We start from the raw sequence: 25,188 nt of genomic DNA, 5'->3' as shown, positions 1-25,188 counted from the left end.
AAATCATAAGGGAAATTAGAAAATACTCTGAGATGAGTAAAAATGAATACACAACAAAATTTATAGGATGCAGCAAAACAATGCTCAGAGGGAAATTATGTCTGTAAACACCTACATTAAAAAAGAAGGGGGAAAAAAAGAATAACTTAAATCAGTAACCTCAGTTTATACCTTAAAGGAGCTAGAAAAAGAACAAAGGAAACCCAAAGGTAGCAGAAGAAGGAAAATAAAGATTACAGCAGAGATAAACAAAATAGAAATAGAAAATTATAGAGAATCGATGACACCAAAAGTTGGTTCATATAACAAAATTGGCAAACCTTTGACTAGACAGAATGCTCCAGTTTAGTAAAATCAGAAAAAGTGGGACATTACTACCAACCTTACAGAAATAAAAAAGATTTTAAGAGCATATTATAAACAGTTACACACCAACAAATTCACCTAGATGAAATGGTAAATTCCCAGAAACACAAAAGTCCCAAAACTCAAGAAAAAGCAAGAAAATCTGAATAGACCTATAACAAAGAGATTGACTCAGTAACCAAAAACTTCCCAACAAAGAAAGCCCAGGACAAAATGCTTCACTTGTGAATTCTACCAAACATTTAAAGAAGAATAAATACCAATCTCTCAAATACTTCTAGATAATAGAAGAGGAAACGTTTTCTAAGTCATTCTATGATGCCAGCATTATCTTGATACCAAAGGCATCACAAGAGAACTGCAAACCAATGTCCCTTACAAATATCAATGAAAAAAATCCTCAATATCTATTTAAAACTAGAAAGCTCTTAGAAGATAACATAGGGGCAAATCTTTATGACCTTGGATCTGGCAATGGTTTCTTAGATATGATACCAAAGGTGAATATAACAACAACAAAATAGATATAAATTGGACTTCATCAAAATTTAAAGCTTTGGGCATCAGAGGACACTGTCAAAGAGTAAAAGGAACTCACAGAATGGGAGAAGATATTTGCAAATCATAACTGATAAGGGTCTCATCCAAAATATATGAAGAACTCTTAAAATAAACATTAAAAAGACAAAAGACAACCCAGATAGAATTGTTGGGTCATTATATTGTACACCTAAAATTAATATAACACTATATGCTAATTTTGCTTCAATAAAATAAAGACAAAATGGACAAAGGACTTGAATAGGCAGTTCTCCAAAAAAAGATACAACCAACGAGCACATGAAAAGATGCTGAATGTCATTAGTCATTAAGGAGATGCAAATCAAAAGCATAATGAAATATTGCTTCACACTCACAAGGATAGATAAAAACAAACAAAAATAGAAAGTAACAAGTGCTGGGAAAAGTGTGAAGAAATTGGAACCCTCATGTTCTGCTGGTAGGAATGTAAAATGGTATAGACACTGGAAACATTTTGGCAATTTCCTCAAACAGTTAAACATGTGACCCAGCAATTCTACTCCAAGGTGTATATTCAAAAGAATTAAAAACAGGTGTTCTGGGGTGCCTGAGTGGCCCAGTCGTTAAGTGTCTGCCTTCGGCTCAGGTCATGATCCCAGGGTGCTGGGATCGAGCCCCGCATCAGGCTCCCTGCTCAGCGGGAAGCCTGCTTCTCCGTCTCCCACTCCCCTTGCTTGTGTTCCCTCTCTTGCGGTCTCTCTCTCTGTCAAATAAATAAAATCTTAAAAAAAAAAAAAAAAAACAGGTGCACAAAGAAAAACTTACAAAGGAATATTCCTAGCAGCACTCTTCACAGTAGCCAAAAGGTAGAAACAACCCACATGTCCATCAACAAATGGCTAGATTAACAAAATGTGGTATATCCATATAAATACTATTCAGCTATAAAAAGGAATGAAGTACAGATACATGCTACAGCATGGATGAAACTTAAAAAACATTAGGCTAAGCAAAAGAAGGTAGACATAAAATATTCTCTGATTCTATTTATATAAAATCTCCAGAATAAGCAAATCCATAGAGACAGGAAATACATTAGTAATGTTCAAAAGCAAACATTAGTGGCCAGCAACAGTGGGGGTGGGAGGGAATAGGAGTGACTGCTCAATGGGTATAGTGTTCCCTTTTGAGATAATCAGAATGTTCTAGAACTAGAGAGTCGTGATGGTTCCATAGCATTGTGAATGTACTAAGTGGCCCTGAATTGTGCCCTGTAAAATGGTTAAAATGGTGAGTAAAATAAGTGAATAAAATGTCAATAAAATTTTTTAAATACTAAGCTTTGTTATGTAAAATATTATAGTCTGTACAAAGGAATATTACATTATTACATACATAACAAAAAAGACTATATAATAGGAGCAGGATTACAATATGGATTCTTAAAATTTTGTACTAGAAAGAGCAGAAGAAATATTTCTCTCTGACTCAATGCCAACTTAAAATAATTTTTTTTTAAGATTTTATTTATTTGAGAGAGAGAGAATGAGAGAGAGCACAAGAGGGGGGAGGGTCAGAGGGAGAAGCAGACTCCCTGCCCAGCAGGGAGCCCGATGCGGGCCTCGATCCCGGGACTCCAGGATCATGACCTGAGCCGAAGGCAGTCGCTTAACCATCTGAGCCACCCAGGCGCCCAAAATAATTTTTAAAATAAATATATTTTGATCTATACATATTTTCTACTGTTTGACTTTGTCATTTCTGAGAGAGACACAGTATTATAATTAGCTAGATTTATGGCCTTAGGGACATCTTTTCAAAACAATCTATCCCCTGAACAGGTTCATAAGAGTTACGTATTTTATTGAAATTGCTAAATTCTAAATCAGGATGAAGATAGTTCTTATACTAGTATGTTAATCTATGGATTAAAAAATTGTCACTTGTTTATCTCGTTATAAAGAACAAATAGATGTATTGAGAATAAATTAATCTATAGACTAGTGCATTCAGTCAGCAAATAATCAAACATCTCCTGTGTGCCAGGCACTGTGCTAGGTACTCAGTCATCACTGACTTTTTTTTTTTTTTTTTCTTTGGAGTATTGGGACGGTAGGGGAAAGAGGAGAGGAAGGGCAGGGGGAATCACTGACTTAGTTTTAAACCTGTGAATAATCATTTCAGAACCATTTCAGGCTTCTCCAAGACTGACAAAGGTATTTTATTTTGTATAAATGAATTACAATATTTTTTTAATATTTTATTTATTTGAGCGGAAAAGAGATAGAGAGAGCACAAGCAGGAAGGAGGGAGAGAAGCAGACTCCCCGCTGAGCAGGGAGCCTGATGCAGGGCTTGATCCCAGGACCCTGGGATCATGACCTGAGCCAAAGGCAGACACTTAACCGACTGAGCCACCCAGGTGCCCAAATGAATTACAATATTAATAAGCAAAGTATTACTAAACATTTTATTGAGTGCTTTACTGTATGTTAACCACCACTCTAATTACCTTACCTATGTAAATTTAATTAATTTTTACAACTCTGAGGTAAGTACTGTTTTATGCTCATTTTACATGATAGGGATACTGAGAGGCTAAGTAATTTGTAGAAAGGGATAGAGCTGCTGTTAAGTAGAGGAACAGGCATATCAGGCAGTCTGGCCCTACTACCTGCATTCACCTGCCTGAGTGACAATTTTCAAGTTTATCCTGAGAAGATCGTATTCATATCTAAAAGTATTTTAGATCTTTCTTACTTCTCTATATTCTGTAATATAGCTTCATTAATTCAAACTATGAACCAGGGTGTTACTCACAGTCTGAAATGTTATAGAAGATGATAAATTTTATCTAAGCTTCCATGTAGTTTTAGTATTCTGTGATCTATGCAAGTTTGTAAGAAAATCAAGTTCTCGTTTAAGTTAGCAGTTCTTTATCAGGCCTAATATCCCCCTTTTAAAATATTTTATAATGCCAGCTATACAGTCTTAAACTCATGAAAATATAAGCTATCAAAGTATAAAACCATCAAAAATAATTTTAGTACCTTAATTGTACTATACATTTCTATAAAAAGAAAACAAATTGTTATAGAATAACATTGCAGTGTGTGTATACTGAGTATACTTATGTATACTACATAAGAAGACATAGTGAGATAGTCTTTGTCCCTCTTTACAATGAATAAAGTTGAATATGAGAAATATAAGATGACAGGAAAATGGAAGGCAGAGGCAAGGCTGCCAGTGCAGTTACAGGGATATGGTTTGCATAAGGTACAATGTAAATAGTGCCATCCGGAGTTCTGCAGTGTCATAGCCCTGAGTAAAGCTATGGTTGTCAGAATAAAACTCATGTCAGTAGTAATAGAAAAAAATTAAAGAGGGAAATAATGCTTCAAAGTAGAAATAACACAAGACAAACTATAGAATGTCAAGTTGAAAAACTAAGGAAGGATAACATTCTTGCAAATCAGTCAGTTTTTATATGGATAATACGAGAATAATTCACTGTTGTACCATGTGATAGAATACTAAGAAAGACTGCAAAAAGTATATCTTCTATCTTGAAACACCCCCACCTTTTGAGGTATTTCTAAATTTCATTCTCATTTAATGAATCAATCCATTTAATCCTCAAAAACCTTACGTGGTAGGTTTTTTTTGTTATTCCTCTTATATAGAGGGGAATTCCAGGCATTCTAGCTTACTCATTATGCTGTTTCTACTTTAACACTCTAAGTTTTAGTCTTTTTATATTATTGAAAAGGCAGATATTCAGATTACCTGTGTGTTCTGATCAAAAGCAAACATGTAGGGCTTAATAAAATGGATAGAAATGTAGTTATAGAGTCATTTCTACAGAAGTGTTATCTTTTGCTTGTGAAGAATTTATAATTTTTGAGATACCTTTGCTAAAACATTCTAGTACCAGTTCTTGAAATGAAGATGTCATGTTCCTTCTTCATACTTCATTAGCCCAGTTTATAGATGAGGAAGAAGAGTAAAGAGAAACAGACTTTTGTAGAGGATAAGAAAAATTATTCTAGAGGAGACTGCTCTGGCCTTTGCACTAATAAAGTATTTTACAGTGTCAGCCTTGTTTTACTGCCTTAGAGTCATCATAGCATCTAGAAGGATGCCCTTGTGGCAGGTACTCAGTGAGTGGGTGAAGGAATGAATACCAGTTTGTACCTGTCACAGCATCTTGCCACCACCAAACAAAGCATCTGACAGGAGATGTGTTTAAGAAAAATCCTCAGGTAAATCATGGCATTGCTAGCCATTCAGCCTTATGTTTGATACCATTTCTTTTGTGGTCCCTCATCGTGTCCACCATATTCAAATACATATGCATATACATGTATGTATATACATGTATGTATATGCATGCACAGGGAAATGCCCATACCGGTGTTCATAATTATGACCCAGCATTATCAAAAGAAGGTTAAAATTATTAGAATATTTGAGAAGTAAATAAGGGCATATTCATTTAGAAAAACTAATTATCCCATACCTCCAAAAGAAGGTAAAAGTGGTATTTAAGTATTTGATGGGTTAAGCTTATTATTTTAAAAACTCACTAATACAGAACATCTCATTCCCAGTCAGTGCCAAATAACAGATGTTCTTGTATATTAAAAACAGTACCGTTCTGTAAGAACAAGTCAGATCAAGTATTTATTAAACACGTTTAGTATAGCCAACATTTAGTACTTTGGGAGATATAAAAGAAATAGAAGACCCAGTACTCACTGTAACTACAAAGGATGTCAGAAGTAAATCCCTTTCCTCCTCCACTCCCCTCAATAGTCTTTTTTAAATATTAGATAAAATTTATGGTGAAGGAAAATTGGCTTCTAGAAACCAAGGAATTCTTAGTTTAAGACTAAAATAATAGAAACATGTAATGTGCTATTCATTTTGTCTATAAAACATGGGATATTAGTAGCTGTCATGTTCTAGCTGTCATCATTTTTAAAAAGAATGGGAGAGGGGTAGCATATAAAAAAATGTTTTTTTTTTTTAGGAATATAACCAAATCATTGGATAAGGGAATACTAAATTACCTAAGACATTCACTAAGCCAGTTGTACTGTTTTTTGAAAAATTGTACAAGAGGAAAAAGAATGTTTATCAAATGTCTTCTCTGTACCCCATGCTAGCCAAGTTCTTTCCATATGACCATTGTTCATGTACATTTGATAGTCTTCAAAATCCATAGCTAAGATGGAGTGCTCCAATACCACCCCCACCCCAACGGGGATCACAAAATATGTGATTTATTTTAAAAATAGTCCTTTCAGGAAACAGAGAAGGGGACTGAAAACCAAGCGTTTCTTGGGAGGTTAATCCCAATTCAGGAGCCAATAAACTGTGCCTAAATAATTCCAGGTACAAAGTGAAATCAGGAGAGTTTATATTCTTTATTATAATGTTATGGTTAAATAATTGCAGAAATAAAATTCTCTGCTTATCTTCTAAAATTCCATGTAATTTTTGTAACATTTTGAATCAAGATCAATTATTGCACAGTTATAACAGCTTTAAGAATGGGATAAATAAAGTTTGTGTTGGGTTTGGTTGTAGTTTACCTCCAATGAATGGAACGTAAGGATTCAGTGTCTTTATGAGAACTATCCAAAACTTATACTAAAATCCGTTGATCACATTTGCAGACCTTTTTTAATTCAATGCAGTGAAATAGTATGTTAATGCAAGATTATAATAGAGTAAAAGTTTTAAAGTGATACAAGATTTTTCTAAACTTTTATATGATCGTGTGCTAGTCACACTACTCTCTGTAATATTCAATTATTTGTTCTCATGTCCCCTTGTAGATGAAATACAAAACCAGTATTTCATAAAGTGTATTACCGTATCAGTGATTGCAGTAATTTAAGCTTGTTTTATGTGGCCCTCGTGTGGTTGCAGTAAGTGAATTGTATAAATGAGAATCAGATCCATAAACATTTTTCAGGTTTATTTTGAAAGCCCATTTATGTCACTAATAAGGACTACTTTCCCTCATTTACAACATAATAGTCAAATTTTAGGTTATAAAATATATCAAAATTTTTCTTGGAAATAATGAAATGCTAATATTTCCTGGATAGTGTTACTGGTGTTTATGTTAGTTAAAGGGAAGGTCCTTTTACTCTGAATTCCTTGAAGATGAAATCATTATATATGATCTGTTTGAAAACTACCATATGGTATTTCTTTGCAGTTGAGAGTTTAATTTTAAGGTTTATTTTTAAATATGACAAAATTTCTCACAACTCCTTTCCTTCAAAAATCTGTCTATGTAAGTGAAGATGTTAATTATCCCTTGGGGCAGCCTCAGCTAGTTTCTCACCTCTGTGATGATAAACTTGTAGTCTCTGCTGAATTTGTTTATAATTTCAAGAAAACAAAATGAAGCAACAACATGTGAGCTTGTAAGATTTTTTTAACTCTTCTAAGGTTTTGTGAAGATTTACAATAGTAGATTATTTTATGTGTGGTATAGTTGGTTTATTAGTGTTATGTTTGAAACAGGCCTCCTTTGTCTCCCCTCTAAAACACACACAGCCTTTGATTATTGACTCTATTTTTGACTCATTATTTTTTGTTATTGAAGGATCAAATAATAAGCAAATGCAATTATCTCTCATTTTCCTCCTTATAATTCTTACACTCAAGTCAATAAAATTTCTGGTAATCCATTTCTTTTATCATTAATGGTAGTACATTAATACTACTTGCTTAGTAGTCTCTAGCATTTAAAAAGACAAAGCAAAATTAGGCTAATGTTATTTCTCAATATATTTGAAATACTGACACATACTGAAAGTACCCTATACAAAATTCTTATTTTATACTATCATGCCATTTTGTAAAAGGCTTTTGCCCAGCTGACAAAGTTTATTGATTCACCACACGAACCTGTCATACCCACTGTCAAGATTTGCCCATCCAATCCCTAGATTTGTGTCTTCAATAATGTGGTTTCCCACCTCTGAACTTCTTTTGTACCTAAAACCAGACATTTTAGCACTAAATTACTTTGTAATTTGTTTCACTTCTTCCTAATTCTGCATTCACTTACTAAGGAAATATACTGTTTTCCCTTTTTTTTTTTTTAAATTATCCAGACGTAACGAGTAACTTAGTGATCAGTTATTTGGAAATGGGAAGGGAAGATCTTTATTTTATTATCACAAAACTCAATGAAGAAAGTGTTTGTTGTCTAAGAATATTGGAAGACCCTTTCTTGCACCCAGTAACATTGTAAAGTACCTCCCCCTCCTTTTTTTTCTTGCTTTCATATTTAATTAATCAGTAGTGATTCATGTGATCCAGTCACATGATTACAGTTTGTATTTTTTAGAAAGATTACAGTTAGTATTTTTTGCTTTACTGGTTAGAGAAGGCCAAATGGATACAGATGTGTCATTTAGTGTCATCCATTCCTTCTTTTGTCTGTGTTGTCAGAAACATTCGGTAGCAGAAATTTCCTTCTACAGTGAACTCCTTAACAGACAGTGAGATGCCAATAAAAAATGGAGAACAAATAAAAAGAGCAGAGTATTACCCAGGAAATTTCCTTTCAAATCCTTAGAGGGAACATCTCCCTCTATTGTCAGTTTAAAAGACCTTTGAGAATATCTAGGATATCTCCAATATGCCAACACCCAATTTATGGGACCTTTTTATTGATTGAATAGGACAATTACATTTAAATACCATATGGTAGGGATACTTAATGTTCTGAAAAGCACTCAGCCTGAAATGAGGCAATAATTTTAACAATTAACTACCAAAAGTAAAGTATAATTCATAATCTTAGATCTGGACAGCTCTCCATCTGTACATTTTACAGCTAAAATCTAAGAGTTCAACTTAGGACCACAGAGTTGGGAGGGCTGGAGGTGTTTGTTATAATTATAGTCAAATTGGGTCAAAACTGTCATTTATTTTATTTTACTTGAAGAGGGATGCTATCTGTACTCCAGTGCTCTTTGATTTAATCTATAGTATTGACTTAATATGTCAGTAAATTAATTTTACCTTAAATCTTTTTCTTTGAAATTTCCCTTGCAAGCATTTAAATAGGTATACAGTGTATTTCATATAGCTCCTGATTTTTGGTCAAGATAATTTAATTTGGGGGCACCTGGGTGGCTCAGTCATTAAGCATCTGTCTTCGACTCAGGTCATGATCCTTGCATCAGGCTCCCCACTCCAGGGGAAGCCTGCTTCTCCCTTTCCCACTCCCCCTGCTTGTGTTCCTTCTCTCGCTGTGTCTCTCTCTGTCAAATAAATAAATAAAATCTTTAAAAAAAACACATAATTTAATTTGATGTTATACTTTTATAGTCTATTATCTTTCCATATGCTTGATTATGTGTATTAAGAAGGCTATGAATCGGGCGCCTGGGTGGCTCCGATGGTTAAGCTTCTGCCTTCAGCTCAGGTCATGATCCCAGGATCCTGGGATCGAGCCCCACATTGGGCTCTCTGCTCAGTGGGGAGCCTGCTTCTCCCTCTGCCTCTCTCTCTCTCTCTCTCTCTCTCTCTCTCTCTCTCTCTCTCTCTCATGAATAAATAAATAAAATCTTTAAAAAAAAAAAAGGCTATGAATCCTTACAGCTTTTCTTTTTTTGTGACATACCACTTCCCTGAAAAGTATGCTTCTGTGGTTGTAATTAACTTTAAGTAGTTTTATTCATTATAAACAAATTAATTAGCAATAAATTTGAAAATATTAATATGAATTTTCAAATTTATTATTATTTTTTTCCTGTTACAGTAGAAACTCTCTTATCTGACATGGTCTAAACCTATAGTTCATTAAATAATCAAAAAGTCAGTAAACTCAACCAACAAAACTAAAAGACAACCTACCAAATGGGAGAAGATATTTGCAAATGACACATCTGATAAAGGGTTAGTATCCAAAATATATAAAGAATTTATACAACTCAGCACCAAAAAAAAACAATCCAATTAAAAATGGGCAGTAGACATGAAGAGACATTTCTCCAAAGAAGACATTCAGGTGGCCAACGGACACAGGAAAAGATACTCAGCATTACTTATCATCAAGGAAATGTAAATCAGGACCACAATGAGATAACACCTTACACCTGTCAGAATAGCTAAAATCAAAAACTCAAGAAACAAGAAGTGTTGGCAAGGATGTGGGGGAAAAGGAACCCTCATGTACTGTGGGTAGGAATGCAAACTGCTGCAGCCACTGTGGAAGACAGTATGGAGGTTCCTCAAAAAATTAGAAATAGAACTGTCCTACAATCTAGGAATCACACTACTGGGTATTTACCCAAAGAATATAAAAGCACTAATTTGAAAAGATATATGCACCCCTATGTTTATTGCAGCATTTTTTACAGTAGCCAAACTATGGAAGCAGGCCAAGTGTCCATCAATAAATGAATGGATAAAGAAGATGTTGTGTGTGTGCATGTGTATATGTATAATATATATATTGTACATGGAGCTAGAGAATATAGTTCTAAGCAAAATAAGAGAGAAAGATGAATACCATATGATTTCACTCATATATGGAATTTAAGAAGCAAAACAAATAAACCAAGCAGGTAAAAAGTGACAGACAAACCAAGAATCAGATCCTTAACTACAGAGAACAAACTGATAGTTACCAGAGGGGAGGTGGGTGGGGGATGGATGAAATAGGTAAAGGAGATTAAAAGTACACTTATCTTGATGAGCACTGAGTAATATATGAACTATTGAATCACTATATTGTATACCTGAAACTAATATAACACTGTATATTAATTAAATTGGAATTAAAATTTAATTAATTAAACTAGTCTAAAAATGTGACTTAACGGGCGCCTGGGTGGCTCAGTTGGTTAAGCGACTGCCTTTGGCTCAGGTCATGATCCTGGAGTCCCAAGATCCAGTCCCACATCGGGCTCCCTGCTCAGTGGGGAGTCTGCTTCTCCCTCTGACCCTCTCTCCTCTCATGCTCTCTCTCTCACTCTCTCTCAAATAAATAAATAAAATATAAAAAAAAATAAAAATGTGACTTGAAATCATTTTAAGAGACTGTCTACCCACCTTATTTTAATATGCAACATATGGATGAAAATTTACCAATGTGCTAATTGCCGATTTTTTAATTTTAGATCAAGACCTTTATTTTTCTATAATTTATGAGTCTGTTGACTAGCACTGGACCTTTTTTTGCATGAACTGCACCTATAATAGTGTCTGTAGTGAAAACATTTGCTGAGTATTCTTAATTCAAATATATCTAGATGACTTACTTTGATTGCTTAATCTTCTGTAACTGACACACCTTCCTAATTTAAGAGCAATTTTAAGTTAGAAATTTACCTTTAGTTAGTTGCCATCAACTTAGTTTCATTGAAATAGCTCTTTCACATTCATATTCTGTCAGCTTACATAATATTTGTGTAATTATACTAATAAATAGGCATGGGTTTTACACCCTTACAGGGGTTAACTAAGCAAAAAAAAAAAAAAATTTCCTTCTTGGTAAGTCACACAAATGTACGTGTGAGCCTATTAGAAAATAGCCTTCTTATTCCTGTCAATTCTACAGAGGGAAAAAGGAAGAATCTGTCAGAAGGAAGTCAGTTAAGAGCTTTGACTACACATTGTATTCACAACATTTTAAAATTTGTGCAAATTAGTCCATACATAGATACATGAAAATAACATATGCAAGAAAAAGGGGAGGATTTGAAAAGTCTGCCTTACAAGTAAGACCAACTGAAAAGTTGCACATTTTGCCAGTCAAATAATTGTTTTTGTCGTAAATTTGTCAGAGAAAGTGTAGGTTTTATTCTGTTGGTAATTAAAAGAAATATGAGAGGAAAAAAGAAAAATAAGGTACGACCAGTCTGGAAAACTATTTGACAATACCTGCTAGAGTTCAACATATTTGTAAGCTATAATCCATGAATTCCATGCTCAGGTATATACTCTGCAGGGGGAGTGGGTGGGTGTGTTTGTGTGTGGGGGGGGAGTGGGTTTGTGTCTGTATTCACTAAAAAACATACAAGAAGATTTATAACAGCATTATTAATGACTATAACTGGAAACAGCCTAAGTGTCAACAGTATAAGTAAATACATTACAGTGTACCTAATTAATGGAATACTATCTATAGCAATGTGAATGACAAAGTACAACAACATGCAACAATGTTAGTAATTCTCACAAAATCTAATGATAAGCGGAAGGTGCCAGACCAAGAAAATACATACTATGTGATTCCATTTTATGATGTTCAAATCAGGCAAAAGTACACTATGGTATTAGAAGTCAGGATAGTAGGTGCTTTTTGTGAGAAAGCAAAGAAGTATGATCAAAAGGAAGCCCAGGATGACTTTTGGAGTTCTGGAAATATTGTTTCTTAATTTGGGTGCTATTCTCTCTGAGCTGTATGCTTAAAATTTGTGTGTTTTTATGATGTATGGTGAACTGCAAAAAATTTATCCAAACAATAAAAGAATGTGATTTTATCTGATGGAACTAATATTAACTAGATGAGCCATGAAGTAATGACAGAAAAATGAGTTGAGCTCTACAAAGGGATTTGAGAAGAACTTAATTATGGAATCTATCAAAAAGGGAAATAAGACTTAACAACTTAAAGTGTACCATCTGTAGCTTATTTAGTTATGATAACTCATTTCAGCCCAATTTGTTGTATTTTGCATACTTAGTACTTAGATTATGTGACCACTGAGAATTATTTAATAAGCATATAAATATAAACCATAAATCACTTTATCCTAGTCCTGTAAAGTAATCTGGATCACCCTCCTCACTTTTAAGTCAGTTTTGTTTTGTTTTTTAAGCATCAGGCTCTGTCAGGATAAAATACTGTTTAAAAATTAGACTAAAATTTGGTTCATTGGACCAAATTAAAATACACTTCATTAATTGACCTGTTTTTATAGAATATCCTTTTTCATAATTTCTAGCTCTTTGGTTTTCTTCATTTGAAAGAAAAAAAGTCATGAAAATATTCTGATACGTATTTATTCAATTTATATAATAGCAAACAAAAATCAAATACATATTAGAATAAGTTCAAAAGAATGGAGCCTTTAAACCATTCTCTCATGAGACTCACTGAATTTGCAAGACATTCCTACTATTTCAATAGTAGTAAAATATATGCTAGCCCAACACTTTATTATGCAAGAGGAATAGAGAAGAAAGAAATATTCAGTTGCCATAATTAATAATTTTATTCATTGTGGGGAGTGAAACACAATTGCACAATTGTGATTCCCCTCTTCAATGAAATTATAATTGTTTCCCTTGTATAGTAAATATAGATGAAAAGTGTTGATTTGGCAAGAGAAAAGAGTATGCTTCTAAATTATTTAATCAAGTAGGTAATCATTTTGAAAAACACTTCTGTTAGTTTATATGTAACTGATATTTCATGATTGGAGACCTTATAATTTCTACATGGGAGAGAAAATATTTGAAATAATGTGCTTTGGCACAGAATAGCAGCATTGTTCAATACCTATGTCTACTGTTTTTGAAGTAAATCTTTCCCTACACTTTAAACATATATTCCTTAAGTTTGTTGAAATTGTTTTATAGTCCCTACTGAGATATGAACTATAAACCCTAGGAGAAAAGGTCTAAGCATTCTAATGAGCTGTCTTAACTCTTAATTCTTAATTTAAATTTTTAAAGACCAGAATTCTGTGGGAACTTTGCCAACCACTCACCACATGTGTCCCCTGCCATGCTAACTCTGCCATACTCTGGACCAGTGAAATATAACTGGCTGAGTGTGCAGGATGAACTGGACAACTAGCAGTCTGGGTGGGGGAGCAGCACTGCTCACAGTAGAGTGCCATTATTGAGATTTCTAAGTCTTGATCTCTACTAGGAGGTTGGGAAAGAAATTGAGATAGAAAGCCATGTCAATGAGTAGCTTGGTCCTTGTTACTATGGATTTGTAGTATTAAGGAGAGGAAGAATAGGAGGAACCAGGTATCTTTTCCTTCAACCAACATTTAATCTGGTTTAATCTGGTAGCTTTCAATCAAGGCCACCTTTGATAAGGAGAATTGGGGAAGTGAACCAGATCAGAGAAGGTATAGGATAAGAAGTAGCCCCTGGCATGGAAAGCCAAAAGCAGAAGGAATAAACAAGTATGGAAATTATCTCCCTAAATTCAGATCACATCACCTCATACTAGCTTCTTTATGTGTTATTTTGAAAAATGAGAGTATTAGGGTGTGTGTGTGTGTGTGTGTGTGTGTGTGTTAAGCACCCCTGGCAGAAATTGTTATTGAAATGACTACTGAAGTAGGAATGCAACCTATTTAGTGAACTGGAAACTTCAAGATTCTGCCCACAAAATAAAGATTATATGAATAATTTAATTTGGTTACTGTGTTACAGTGTTGCATTGTTAAATTAGAAAATGTATGTGACTGTTTTTCCATGACTGAGTATGGTAAAACAAATTCTTCATACTACTTTCACATTTTCAAAATAATTGTTAGGTTTTTTTTAAACATATACTTTAGGTATAAATGTCTATATATTATAATCTCTAGTTAATAGCTTTGAATAAATTCATGGAAGTGTCATTTTCTTAGTAGTGATATAGCAAAAATATTTAACATTGTATTCCTATTCTTTTATTAGGATTTGGAACTTGGAAGGAATTCAGACAGCTCATTTTGTTCTTCATTCCCCTGGAATGAGTGTGTGCTGGCATCCTGAAGAAACTTTTAAGGTTGTTATTTATAACTTAGCTTTCTTTTATTAAGCTGAAAAGACATATACATGTGTAATACATGCATATATAGAGGAGAAAAATCAATTACTTTTTCCACCTCAGCGACTCTAATTGTCATAAATGCATTTGGACTAGTCTAGAATTCTGTAACTTAAAAACTCTGTAATTAAGCTTTTATTTTCATCAACCATAAATGACATTTTTCAGAGTACATTTTTCCTGCCCTTTGGTAGATTGCAATCTAAAAACAGATGCCCAGACTATCTAGTAGCAGTATTCATTTAAAAAAAAAAAAAAAAAGATTAAAATCCATGCTTGAAGCCATAATATGTAAACAGAAAGTATCTGTGGCATAAGGCAAATTTGAGCTAGCTGCAGTGGTATTCAACTCCTATTCAGAGTAGAGCTTTCTAAAATTCTAAAAATACACTGCAAGTTATTATCAATTGACCTTAATTCTTATTTCATTGAGAAGATAGGACTCATTCAACAAGAGTTCTCTCATTTGCCACTATCTGCTCTTGAGCATCACTCTATTTTATCTTTCCCCAGAAGCTAAGAAGTTACTGTGTTCATCTTGTTAAAGTTAATTCTTTAGCTGTGTAGATCTCATGCCAGTTCCCTAGTCATCTTGCTTTTATAGCTGTCTAACATCGTCATGTTTCTCCATTGACTCTTTTCTGTCCTCATACTTGCACAAAAAGATAAGCTTGATTAATTATAGCAAACACATAGTACTAAATATACTTGGCCCATTGTCAGCATTTCATGTTAGCTCACTTAATCCTCATGGCAACCTTATGAGATAGCAGCTATGACGACCCTCATTTTACAGATAAGGAAACCATTTCTGTCACTTCTGTCTTGAAACCCTGCTCACTTGATCTTTGAAGATGCATCATTCTAGTCCTCTTGAGCATCTCTGCGTGTATCTTCCCTTTTTCCTTCTCTGCCAACTTTTCTTTCACCATGTATTTGTGAATTGTTGGCAGAGGTAGTTCTCGCCTACACTGTGCTCTTTAGGTGTAAGAGAGGATAAAAGAATGAATAAAGCCCCTGCCCTTAAGTTACACAATTACTGGCTTATAAGGAAGAAAAACATGTAAATACAGCAACACAGATTTTAAGTGTTGGAATAAAAAAATCTAGTAAGTAGATCCATGACATAAAAAAGGATTAATCAGGGCGCTGGGGTGGCTCAGTTGTTAGGCGTCTGCATTAGGCTGGGGTCATGATCCTGGGGTCCTGGGCTGGAGTCCCGCAAAAAGGATTAATCAGATCTGCTGATAGCCTTCACAGAGGAGGTAATCCTGAGCTGAGATGTCCCAGACTATGTAAGTATGTTCTCTGAGCCTTGGGATACCATGAAACCTTGTTTCAGGCATGTTGGATCTTTCATTAGTAGAACTGTATACTCTGTATATATGCATGAGTAAAATTTTCCAATTTATTCATATTAAATATGTAGGGATTGTTCCATGTATAAGTATTGTTTTTGAAGCCAGGTCCTATATTTTATTCTTTGGAAGATTTCTCCCCTGTAGCAGTGAGTCTACGTGAAGTATAACAGGGATTCTACCTAAATGTTAATATCACCGTGTATAAATACAATAGGCTACCTTTTTTTTTTCTAGAGAGAACAAATGAAGGTGGGGCAGTGGGAGAGGGAGAGAGAATTTTTTTTTTTTTTTTTTGAGAGAGAAAACAAGCAGAGTAAGGGGCAGAGGGAGAAGCAGACTCCCCCAGTGAGCAGGGAGACCAATCTGGGGCTTGGTCCTGGGACTCCAGGATCATGACCTGAGCCGAAGGCAGACGCTTAACTGACTGAGCCACCCAGGTGCCCTGGAGAGAGAGAAGCTTAAGCAGGCTCCATGCCCAGCAAGGAGTCTGACACGGGGCTCAGTCTCCCAACCCTGAGATCATGACCTGAGCTGAAATCAAGAGTTGGACGCTTAACCAACTGGAGCCACCCAGATGCCCCAAATAGGCTACTTTTTAAAATCTGTGACCTAGATGAGAAATGAGAACTTTTCTTACAACTTCTATCCCAAAACTTGTATCTTAATGCTTGTGATTCAGGTCCCTTTCCTTTATATGCTTTAAGTTAATTTCTGTTTTACTTCTGTATATCTTTAAAACTCCATCCCACCCCACCTCCTTTTTTTATTGTTTCCATGACTTCAGAATGTTTGGAAGTCCCTGCTGTAGATCACATACACTTAAAATCTGAAATTACTTTTGATGTCTTCCTTCTATATATGCAAACTTTACCAGGTTTTTAATTTTTCCTTCCCTAGGAACACATTACTAGAACACATTCCTCTGTCATTAAGGTGCATTCTTCACCTTTCTTTTCCCACGAGTAACTCCTGTCAAGGCTTAGCTATTTCAAAGGTTTTGACTCTCCACTCTGATTTTTCTTGCCTACTTTAGTTAAACTAATCTTAAAACACCCGTTTCATCATGTCACCCCTAAACGCAAAAATCTAAAATACAGAAAGGCGACACAGAAGTGATCTCAAGCAATTAAGATCTTAAATCCAATTAACCACAATTGGAGCTAGGATTTTACCAGGTAGTCATAACAGAACCAAGAGTTTAGGACGTCACAGAATCAGAGAATTGGGACTGAGGACATCTGAGTCTCTGACTCTAAGAGAGTAGATTGCTGCTAAATCAAATGAGTTCTAACAACCGACACTTTGTTGAATGCTTTCTGAGCACCGGGGACTGGGCTGAGTATTTTACATGCATTCTCTCATGTAATTCTCACAAAACACTCTGAGGTTGGTGACATTTTTCTATCCATTTTATAGATAAGAAAACTGAAGCACCAAAAGGTTAATAAGTAATTTGCCCAAGGCCACACAGTCACAGATTTGACCTTACTCTGGTTCAAGTACTAGTGTTCTGTGCTACAAAAGATAAATCCCCTCTTATTCAATGCATATTCTGTTTATGGTTCTGGGAAGTCCTAAAGGAAAAATTCCCCTGTAAACTTTTTAGCTCCAGCAGTTCCCAAACTTATTTAACTTTTTTACTCTATCTGCTTTCAACCAAAAAAATAAAAAAACATCTATCATCACAATTGAGCACAGTTTTAAAAAGATAAGTAATAGAACAGTTTTCAATCTGACTTCAACCTATAATAGTGAATGTTTTGTGCTATGACCATTCTAAGTGATTTACATGTATTAATTCATACCATACTATGAAATAGGTACTGTTATTAGTTCCACTTTTACTGATGAGGACTTAATGCACAGAGAGGTCATTTGCTCGAGGTCATACAGCAGAGCTAAGAACCACCCAAGCAGTCTGTTTAACAATGGCTGCATTCTAAACCCACTTATTGCCCCTCCTAATTTAGGACCTAGGACCCAGATGGACTTTGCCTGTCCCCAATCCATAATTTATACCTGAAATCCTTAAGATTTTTTGAGTCAGGCTTAAAATCTCAAATATTTTTATTAGTTCCTAGTGACGCTTCCTTGGTCTCCTCTCCTCAACTATATATTAGCACACCAAACCATTCACCTGTCTTCACAGTCTAGCTTGTAGTAGAAATACATGTGCTCTGTAGTCAGACAGACCTAGGTTCAAGACCTGAGTTCAGATGCAGGCTCTGCCGCAGGCTAGCAGTGAGACTTCAACAAATTACTTTTGTCACTCTGCACCTCAGTCTCTTCTTCTGAAAAATGGGATTAATGATAGTAATATTTTCATACAGTGGTTATGAGGATTCAGTAAGGCAGGGCATGTAAAGCTCAGTGTTGCATTTGTTTTTGTTGTATAACATGTCACTGACCTGATGTTATTGTTAGTAGAATTAGTATTATTTTAACATTCTGCCTGTTAGAGAAAAGTTTTAAATTCTACCTTTTCTATTAAGAATCCCAAAATTGGGGCACCTGGGTGGCTCAGTTGGTTAAGCAACTGCCTTCGGCTCAGGACATGATCCTAGAGTCTCAGGATCGAGTCTCTCATCAGGCTCCTTGCTCAGCAGGGAGTCTGCTTCTCCCTCTGACCCTCCCCCTTCTCATGTGCTCTCTCTCTCTCTCATTCTCTCTCTCAAATAAATAAAATCTTTAAAAAAAAAAAAAGGAATTCCAAAATTGGAAAGACTACCAATATTCTACTCATATTCTAGGGTCAGTTGTTTTTTTTTTTTCATAATTCTCTTCTCTAGATGGGAAATTTCTTGATATCAAGGATCATCTTTTACTTTTGACTTCTGTGGAAATTAGCATAGTATTTTGCATAAACATATGTATATAATTGATCTTCATTATTCGCAGATTCTGTATCTGCAAGTTTGTCTACTCACTGAAATTTATTTATAACCCCAAAATCAGTACTCATGGCATTTCACAGTTGCAGACATGCACAGAGCAACAAGAAATTCGAGTCGGCTAACGTGCACATTTCCAGCTAAGGCTGAATGAGGCCAGTGCTCTGCCTTCTTGTTTTAGCTCTCGTACTCTAAGCAAGTGTCCTATTTGTGGTCTATTTAGTGCCACATTTTTGTGCTTTTTGTTGGTGATTTCACCATGTAAAATTGCCCCCAAGCATAAAGCCAAGTGCTAAAGTGCAGTCTAGGGTTCCTAGGTGCCAGAAGGCTGTGATGTGCTTTATGGAGAAAATAATATGGTATTAGATAAGCTTTATTCAAGCATGAGCTATAGTGCTGTTGGCTGTGAGGTTTGTTTTGTTTTGTTTTAAGATTTATTTATTTTATTTTAGAGGGGGCAGGGAGGGGCAGAGGGAGAAAAAGAGGAACTTAAGCAGAGTCCGCACTGAGTGCAGAGCCTGATGCAGGGCTCAATCTCAAGAACCTGAGATCAGACTGAGCCAAAACCAAGAGTCAGGTGCTTAACCAACTGCTCCACCCGGGCGCCCCTGCTGTGAGTTCTAAATGAATTAATATATATGAAACATGGTATCTTTAAAAATACATAAGACCAGATTATGCATTGGTCAGTTGACAAAAAATGTTATGCCCAGAGACTCACAAGAACCCAACCCTTTATTTCTTCTAGGATCAGTGTTCAATATTCACTAATTCCTTGTTCGCAGCAATTTAATAGACTCTAACTACTATGAATAATAAGACTCAACTCTGTGTGTGGGCAGTGCGGGAATGTGGAGGTAGATGCTCAGTAAAGGTCTCTTAGATAATGAATAATAGAATGACTGCCAGTAGTCCTAAGCCAGACATGATCTGTCTTATTAGAAGTAGTAACAATACTTTAATGGTGTTTTATGGGTTTAGGAAAATACTGTTATGTACAATATCACATTATAGCCATATGGTAACATTTTGAGTCTGATGTAATTATCCCACATTTCACAAATAGGAAAAAAGCAAACTCCAGGTCACTCAACAGATTAGTAGAACCCAGGATTATTGACACTAAGTCTCTCATTCTTTCCAGGCTGCCACTGGTACTTCACACAGGATATTTTCATATAACCAGAATTAGAAAGTAAGAACTTTACAGAAAATGTAGAGAGTTTTTAAACCATTTTATTTGGGCAACAACTACTTATCTATTCATAGCAATCTCTTTACCTTAACTCTCACAAATGGATATCCTAATGCCTTGCTTCTTTGAGTCTAAGAAATAAATTTTTTCACATGTTAATATTTTATAAAATTGAAATTTATTATTTTTGCATTGATATTTCTTAGATATAAGGGAAGGAAGAAGAGAGGGATCAGGGAAGGAAGGAAGCAAGCAAGCTCATTATTCAACATCTTAAATCAGTAGTATTTTAGAATAAAGGAAATATTGAAGTAAGAGTAACTACTACATATTGAGTGAGTGGCTGCTTTGTGACAAGCATAGTACTGGGTGCTTTACATGTATTATCTTTTTAAGATTTTATTTTTTTAAGTGGTCTCTACACCCAACATATGGGCTCAAACTCACAACCCCGAGATCAAGAGTCACATGCTCTACCAACTGAGCCAGCCAGGTGCCCCCCTATAATACTCATTTAATCAACACAACAATGCTATAGCTATTCTTATCCTTATATATACATTTTAGAAAGGAGAAAGCTGCCAGTCAAGGACTTGTAATTTGACCAGTCATTTAGCTTTTAAGTGGAGGAAGCAGCTTTGCTCCCCAGGCCAGTCTGTGCTCCTTACACCATGCTGCCTTCCATTCTGGAAACAATCTCACAACACATGCGGATGTGTAACACATCATATAGCTCTGTTGAGAAATACACACTTAGCTATCCTTTCTAGACACATAACTTAAAGCTGTAACTTTTCCCAGAATGATTCTTTGGACTTACTATGTCCTAGTAACCATACATCATCATTTAAAATTGTATTCAACTTTTCTGAGTCTTTATTTCACCAGTTTTCTGTAAGTTTTTTAATATTTGACAGAGATTTTTACATTGGCTTCGCCTATTTCATTTGCATTCGATGTCCCATTTGTAATATATGCAAATGTTTACATGTTATATATAATATTGAATTACTGCCTCAGATTTGGCTAGTGAATTAGGTGAATTTTTTTTTTCTGTCTTACAGCTGATGGTTGCAGAGAAGAATGGAACAATCCGGTTTTATGATCTTTTGACTCAACAGGCTATTTTATCTCTGGAATCAGAACAGATGCCATTAATGTCAGCCCACTGGTGCTTAAAAAATACCTTCAAAGTTGGAGCTGTTGCAGGAAATGATTGGTTAATTTGGGATATTACTCGATCCAGGTATTTCCTTAGCAACTATCTGTTGCATACCCAAAAAGTCAGTCACTATTGCTAAATGATCCACAGAGCCACTCTTATATACCTGAGCCTCACTATAGAGCAGAAACAAGTCTCTCTTGCAAAAGGACCAGAGCTATGGGTTTTTACATAACAGAGATAGATGCCCATGCTTTGCAGATTTACTTTGAGAGTAACCCGGGAAGAACAATGCAAAGGAAAAGATCTTTGATCTGAGCAATGTTTATTTACATTAAAAAAAAAAGAGAAAAACATTGACTCTGTTAAATGATGGTGTTCTATAACAGTTCTAAATCATGTCTGTGTCTCTGTCATATTTCATCTGTGTTAATCCAGTGCTTATTTGGAATTTTGTCACAGTTTAAGTACATTGGGCATCATGTCCTTTAAAGAAAAAATACCGTTTAAACCTTAATTTAAGTTCCTCTACTTGAGACCAGCACATAAATTCATAAAATACAAAATGTTACCTTTTAGTTATCCTCAAGATAAGAGGCCTGTCCACATGGATCAAGCCTGTTTATTCAGGTAATGTACCATTTTTGTTGGAGTTCTATTTAATTTTTTGAATTTGGTTATTTCATCACATGCTGTGCCACCATCTCGAATACTTTCCCAGTCCTCTCCTTTGCACTGAAGTGTTGGGGGTGTTTTGGCGTTTGTTTACTGATTGTTTGATAAATGGTTATTTTGCTTTCCTAACTAAGTCTTTGCTTTTGTCTTTTTGTCTGGGTGAGGGAGTGATTCATTTTCTTTGAAAAGTTTTATAAAGTACAAAACATCTTGCCATTCCGCTAATACCTCTCCAACAATTTGGAATATATGCTTCCTTATATTTTGTTCTGATAGATGTAAAATGTAGGTGGGCCCATGTTTATGCATATAAACTTCATTGTTGTGCTTTAGATGAGAACACACTGTATTATGTATCTGACTTTTTTTCTACTTAATATACATATCTATGTTGTTCTTACTGACTTTTGCGTAATATTCCATTGTATAATGTAGTCATTAGGGTGCTTTTAGCTTCAAGTAACATGAAAACTTACTAACCAAAACTAAAACAAGTAGTACATTTCTTATATGCTGTATTTCGTCAAATCTAAAATACCCCCAATAAACTTACAGGACTTGGGGACACCATCATTTTTTGTACACCTTAGAAAAAAATATATTCAGGGGCGCCTGGGTGGCTCATTCATTAAGCGTCTGCCTTCTACTCAGGTCATGATCCCAGGGTCCTGGGATCGAGCCCCACATCGGGCTCCCTGCTCAGCAGGAAGCCTGCTTCTCCCTCTCCCATATCCCCCTGCTTGTGTTCTCTCTCTCACTGTGTCTCTCTCTGTCAAATAAATAAAATCTTAAAAGAAAATAATGTATTCAACAAAATGTAAGATGCCATAGATTGTAAGATGCACTCTGATTTTAGAAATGTGAGCGCACATCATAGAGACGTGATGGCTTCTGAAGGAGGCAGTCTCAGGATTGGCTCAGTAGCTCACCAGTGCCAGCAGGAGTTCAGTCCTTTCCCTCTGCTGTCCACAGTGCCAGGGCTTCGGTCCTGTAGCTTCACAGTCACAAGATGACTACCAGAGTTCCAGGTGTCATAGCCTCATACGAGCTTGTCCAAAGTAAGGAGGAGAAGGAGCACTCCTCTTTTATTAGGGATTGCTGTCATTGTCTACCATCCCTTCTGGTCAGTCACACTGTCAGAAGGTAGTTGGGTTCAGTTAGCATGGAAAAAGGGCAGAAAGGCTGTTGGACAGCAACTAATAATGTCTGCCCATATAAAAATATTAACCAGACTTTAGCCTTTTTTTTTTAATCAATGAATCCTTTCTTTTTTTATCTTCCCCACTGACTTATTATAGTGCTAGGCATGTCGCTGGAGCTATATTAACACTTTTTGTTTCATTAACTTAAGGTATTTCAAGTCTAGGATATCTTGAAACTTAAATATTCAAATGTCTATTCTAGGTGTTTAAATGCATGAATTTATCACTAATTTTCTAACAAATGTCAATAAGAACATTGATTTTTTTAATGTATTACACTGAAATATTTTATATTTGTCTGATGCCATGTTTATATCCCCCACCACACTGTCAGCCCTTCGGTTATAAGAAAGGAACTGCTAACTTTGTGTAACTTTGGAACTTAACAAAGTGGCACATTGCGAGCATTTAATAAATATTCACAAAATGAGAAAATATTTATAGCTAACTTCCCTGAAATTTCCAGTCCAGTTGTAAAGCTGTATTGACAAAGTTAGACTTATAAAATTATTGGTTTTGTGCAAAAAGAAATAAATTGTTTTAGAAAAGTTCATAGTTATCTCTAGGATACTATAGGTATTTTTGTCTTTTCTTAGGTGGTCCACAATTAATGAGAACTTGTTTGCAACCACTGGTTATCCTGGCAAAATTGCAAGCCAGTTTCAAATTCATCATTTAGGACACCCTCAGGTAATTTGGAGTTGTTTTTAAATTTGTGTTTTCTACTCTTCTGCCCATAGCCCCCAAATCTGTAATGTGTAACTAAAGACATTTGTGAATGTCTTATCTGCTTAAATTGGAAAGAGAAAGCATTTTTTGGTGTTTAAATCACCAGTGGTAACAGACCTTTTTGCCAGTATTCATGTAAGAAGCATTTTACTTCTTTTTTATTTCCTTCTTCATTTAAACATAATTATTTTACTCGCTTGCTTGGTTTAGGCTACAAAAATGTGTGAGTCTAAGCTAAACCAGTTACTCATAGATTATATGTATCCTTCATTCTAGCCAGCTGCAGACAAATAATGTGTATTCCAGCTATGAGGGAGCATATTTTTCATTCTATTTCCTCTATGTTAGCCAAAGACAATTTATCAATGCATTTCTTATTTTTGAAGGGTAGTTTTTACTTATTAACTTTGGTGATTTATTAAGTTTCTTTAATTCTTCACGTATTTTGTAGCCTGTCCTCATTGGTTCTGTAGCCGTCGGATCTGGCCTTTCCTGGCATAGAACTCTGCCACTGTGTGCAATTGGAGGAGACCACAAGCTATTGTTTTGGGTAACTGAAATGTAAAACAAATTTTCTGTGTACTTTAGATCCATAAACTTTGTATTTTTAATACATATTTTGGAGAATTCCTTATTTTTATATCAAATATATGGTAAGCTTTAGAAATGTCCCAATTGTTGCTTCTGTTAAATAAAATGTTAATGGTTTGAAAAATCATTTTCTTGCTCTGTTCTATATGTGTGTATATGTACATGCATAACACATACATATATTTTTTTAAATCATCTTTTAAGGCTATAACTGACTCAGCAGCTCTAGAAAAGAGAAGACTAGAGAAACATATATATTTGTGATTTTATCACAGGATTATCCAAAGTATATCCTGTCCTCTATACTTCACATATATGCTGTTTTCCTAATTCTCAGAGACACAAACATTTACAAAAGGAAGAAAATGTATTTTCTTTCAGTGTTACTCTGGAAGTGGTTCAATGTATATGTGTGGGTGTATCCATTTTTGTTAGCATTCTGTATGTGTAAGGGTCTTACAACTTCCTCAGTAATTATAAAAAATTATTCAGTTTAATATAAAGAATGATTTTCAGGGATGCCTGGGTGGCTCAGTTAATCATCTGCCTTCGGCTCAGGTCATGATCCCAGGGTCCTGGGATTGAGTCCCGCATTGGACTCCATGCTCAGCAGGGAGCCTGCTTCTCCCTCTGCCTGCCACTCCCCCTGCTTGTGCTCGCTCTCTCTCTC

General features: G+C 35.2%; 1 protein-coding gene across 3 annotated transcripts in view; it reads left to right on the top strand.

The window, feature by feature from the left end:
- The window catches only part of NUP37 (nucleoporin 37), a 41,795-nt gene extending 17,150 nt beyond the window's left edge, over nucleotides 1-24,645 (top strand). For all 3 annotated transcript variants that reach the window (XM_028121673.1, XM_028121674.2, XM_028121675.1), the window contains exons 6-10: nucleotides 14,580-14,670; nucleotides 21,224-21,405; nucleotides 21,901-21,951; nucleotides 23,795-23,888; nucleotides 24,379-24,645. In XM_028121673.1, the coding sequence (XP_027977474.1) occupies nucleotides 14,580-14,670; nucleotides 21,224-21,405; nucleotides 21,901-21,951; nucleotides 23,795-23,888; nucleotides 24,379-24,492 (532 nt within the window). In that variant the 3' untranslated portion in view covers nucleotides 24,493-24,645. The remainder of the gene's footprint in view (nucleotides 1-14,579; nucleotides 14,671-21,223; nucleotides 21,406-21,900; nucleotides 21,952-23,794; nucleotides 23,889-24,378) is intronic.
- Nucleotides 24,646-25,188: the final 543 nt, after the last annotated feature.

Source organism: Eumetopias jubatus, unplaced genomic scaffold (assembly GCF_037043125.1).
Source record: "Eumetopias jubatus isolate StellerSeaLion01/CBP00866 unplaced genomic scaffold, mEumJub1_p1.0 scaffold_8, whole genome shotgun sequence".
NCBI classification, from domain to species: Eukaryota; Metazoa; Chordata; class Mammalia; order Carnivora; family Otariidae; genus Eumetopias; species Eumetopias jubatus.
The sequence above is the reverse complement of the archived record's forward strand: the minus strand, read 5'-3'. Positions and strand labels throughout refer to the sequence as shown.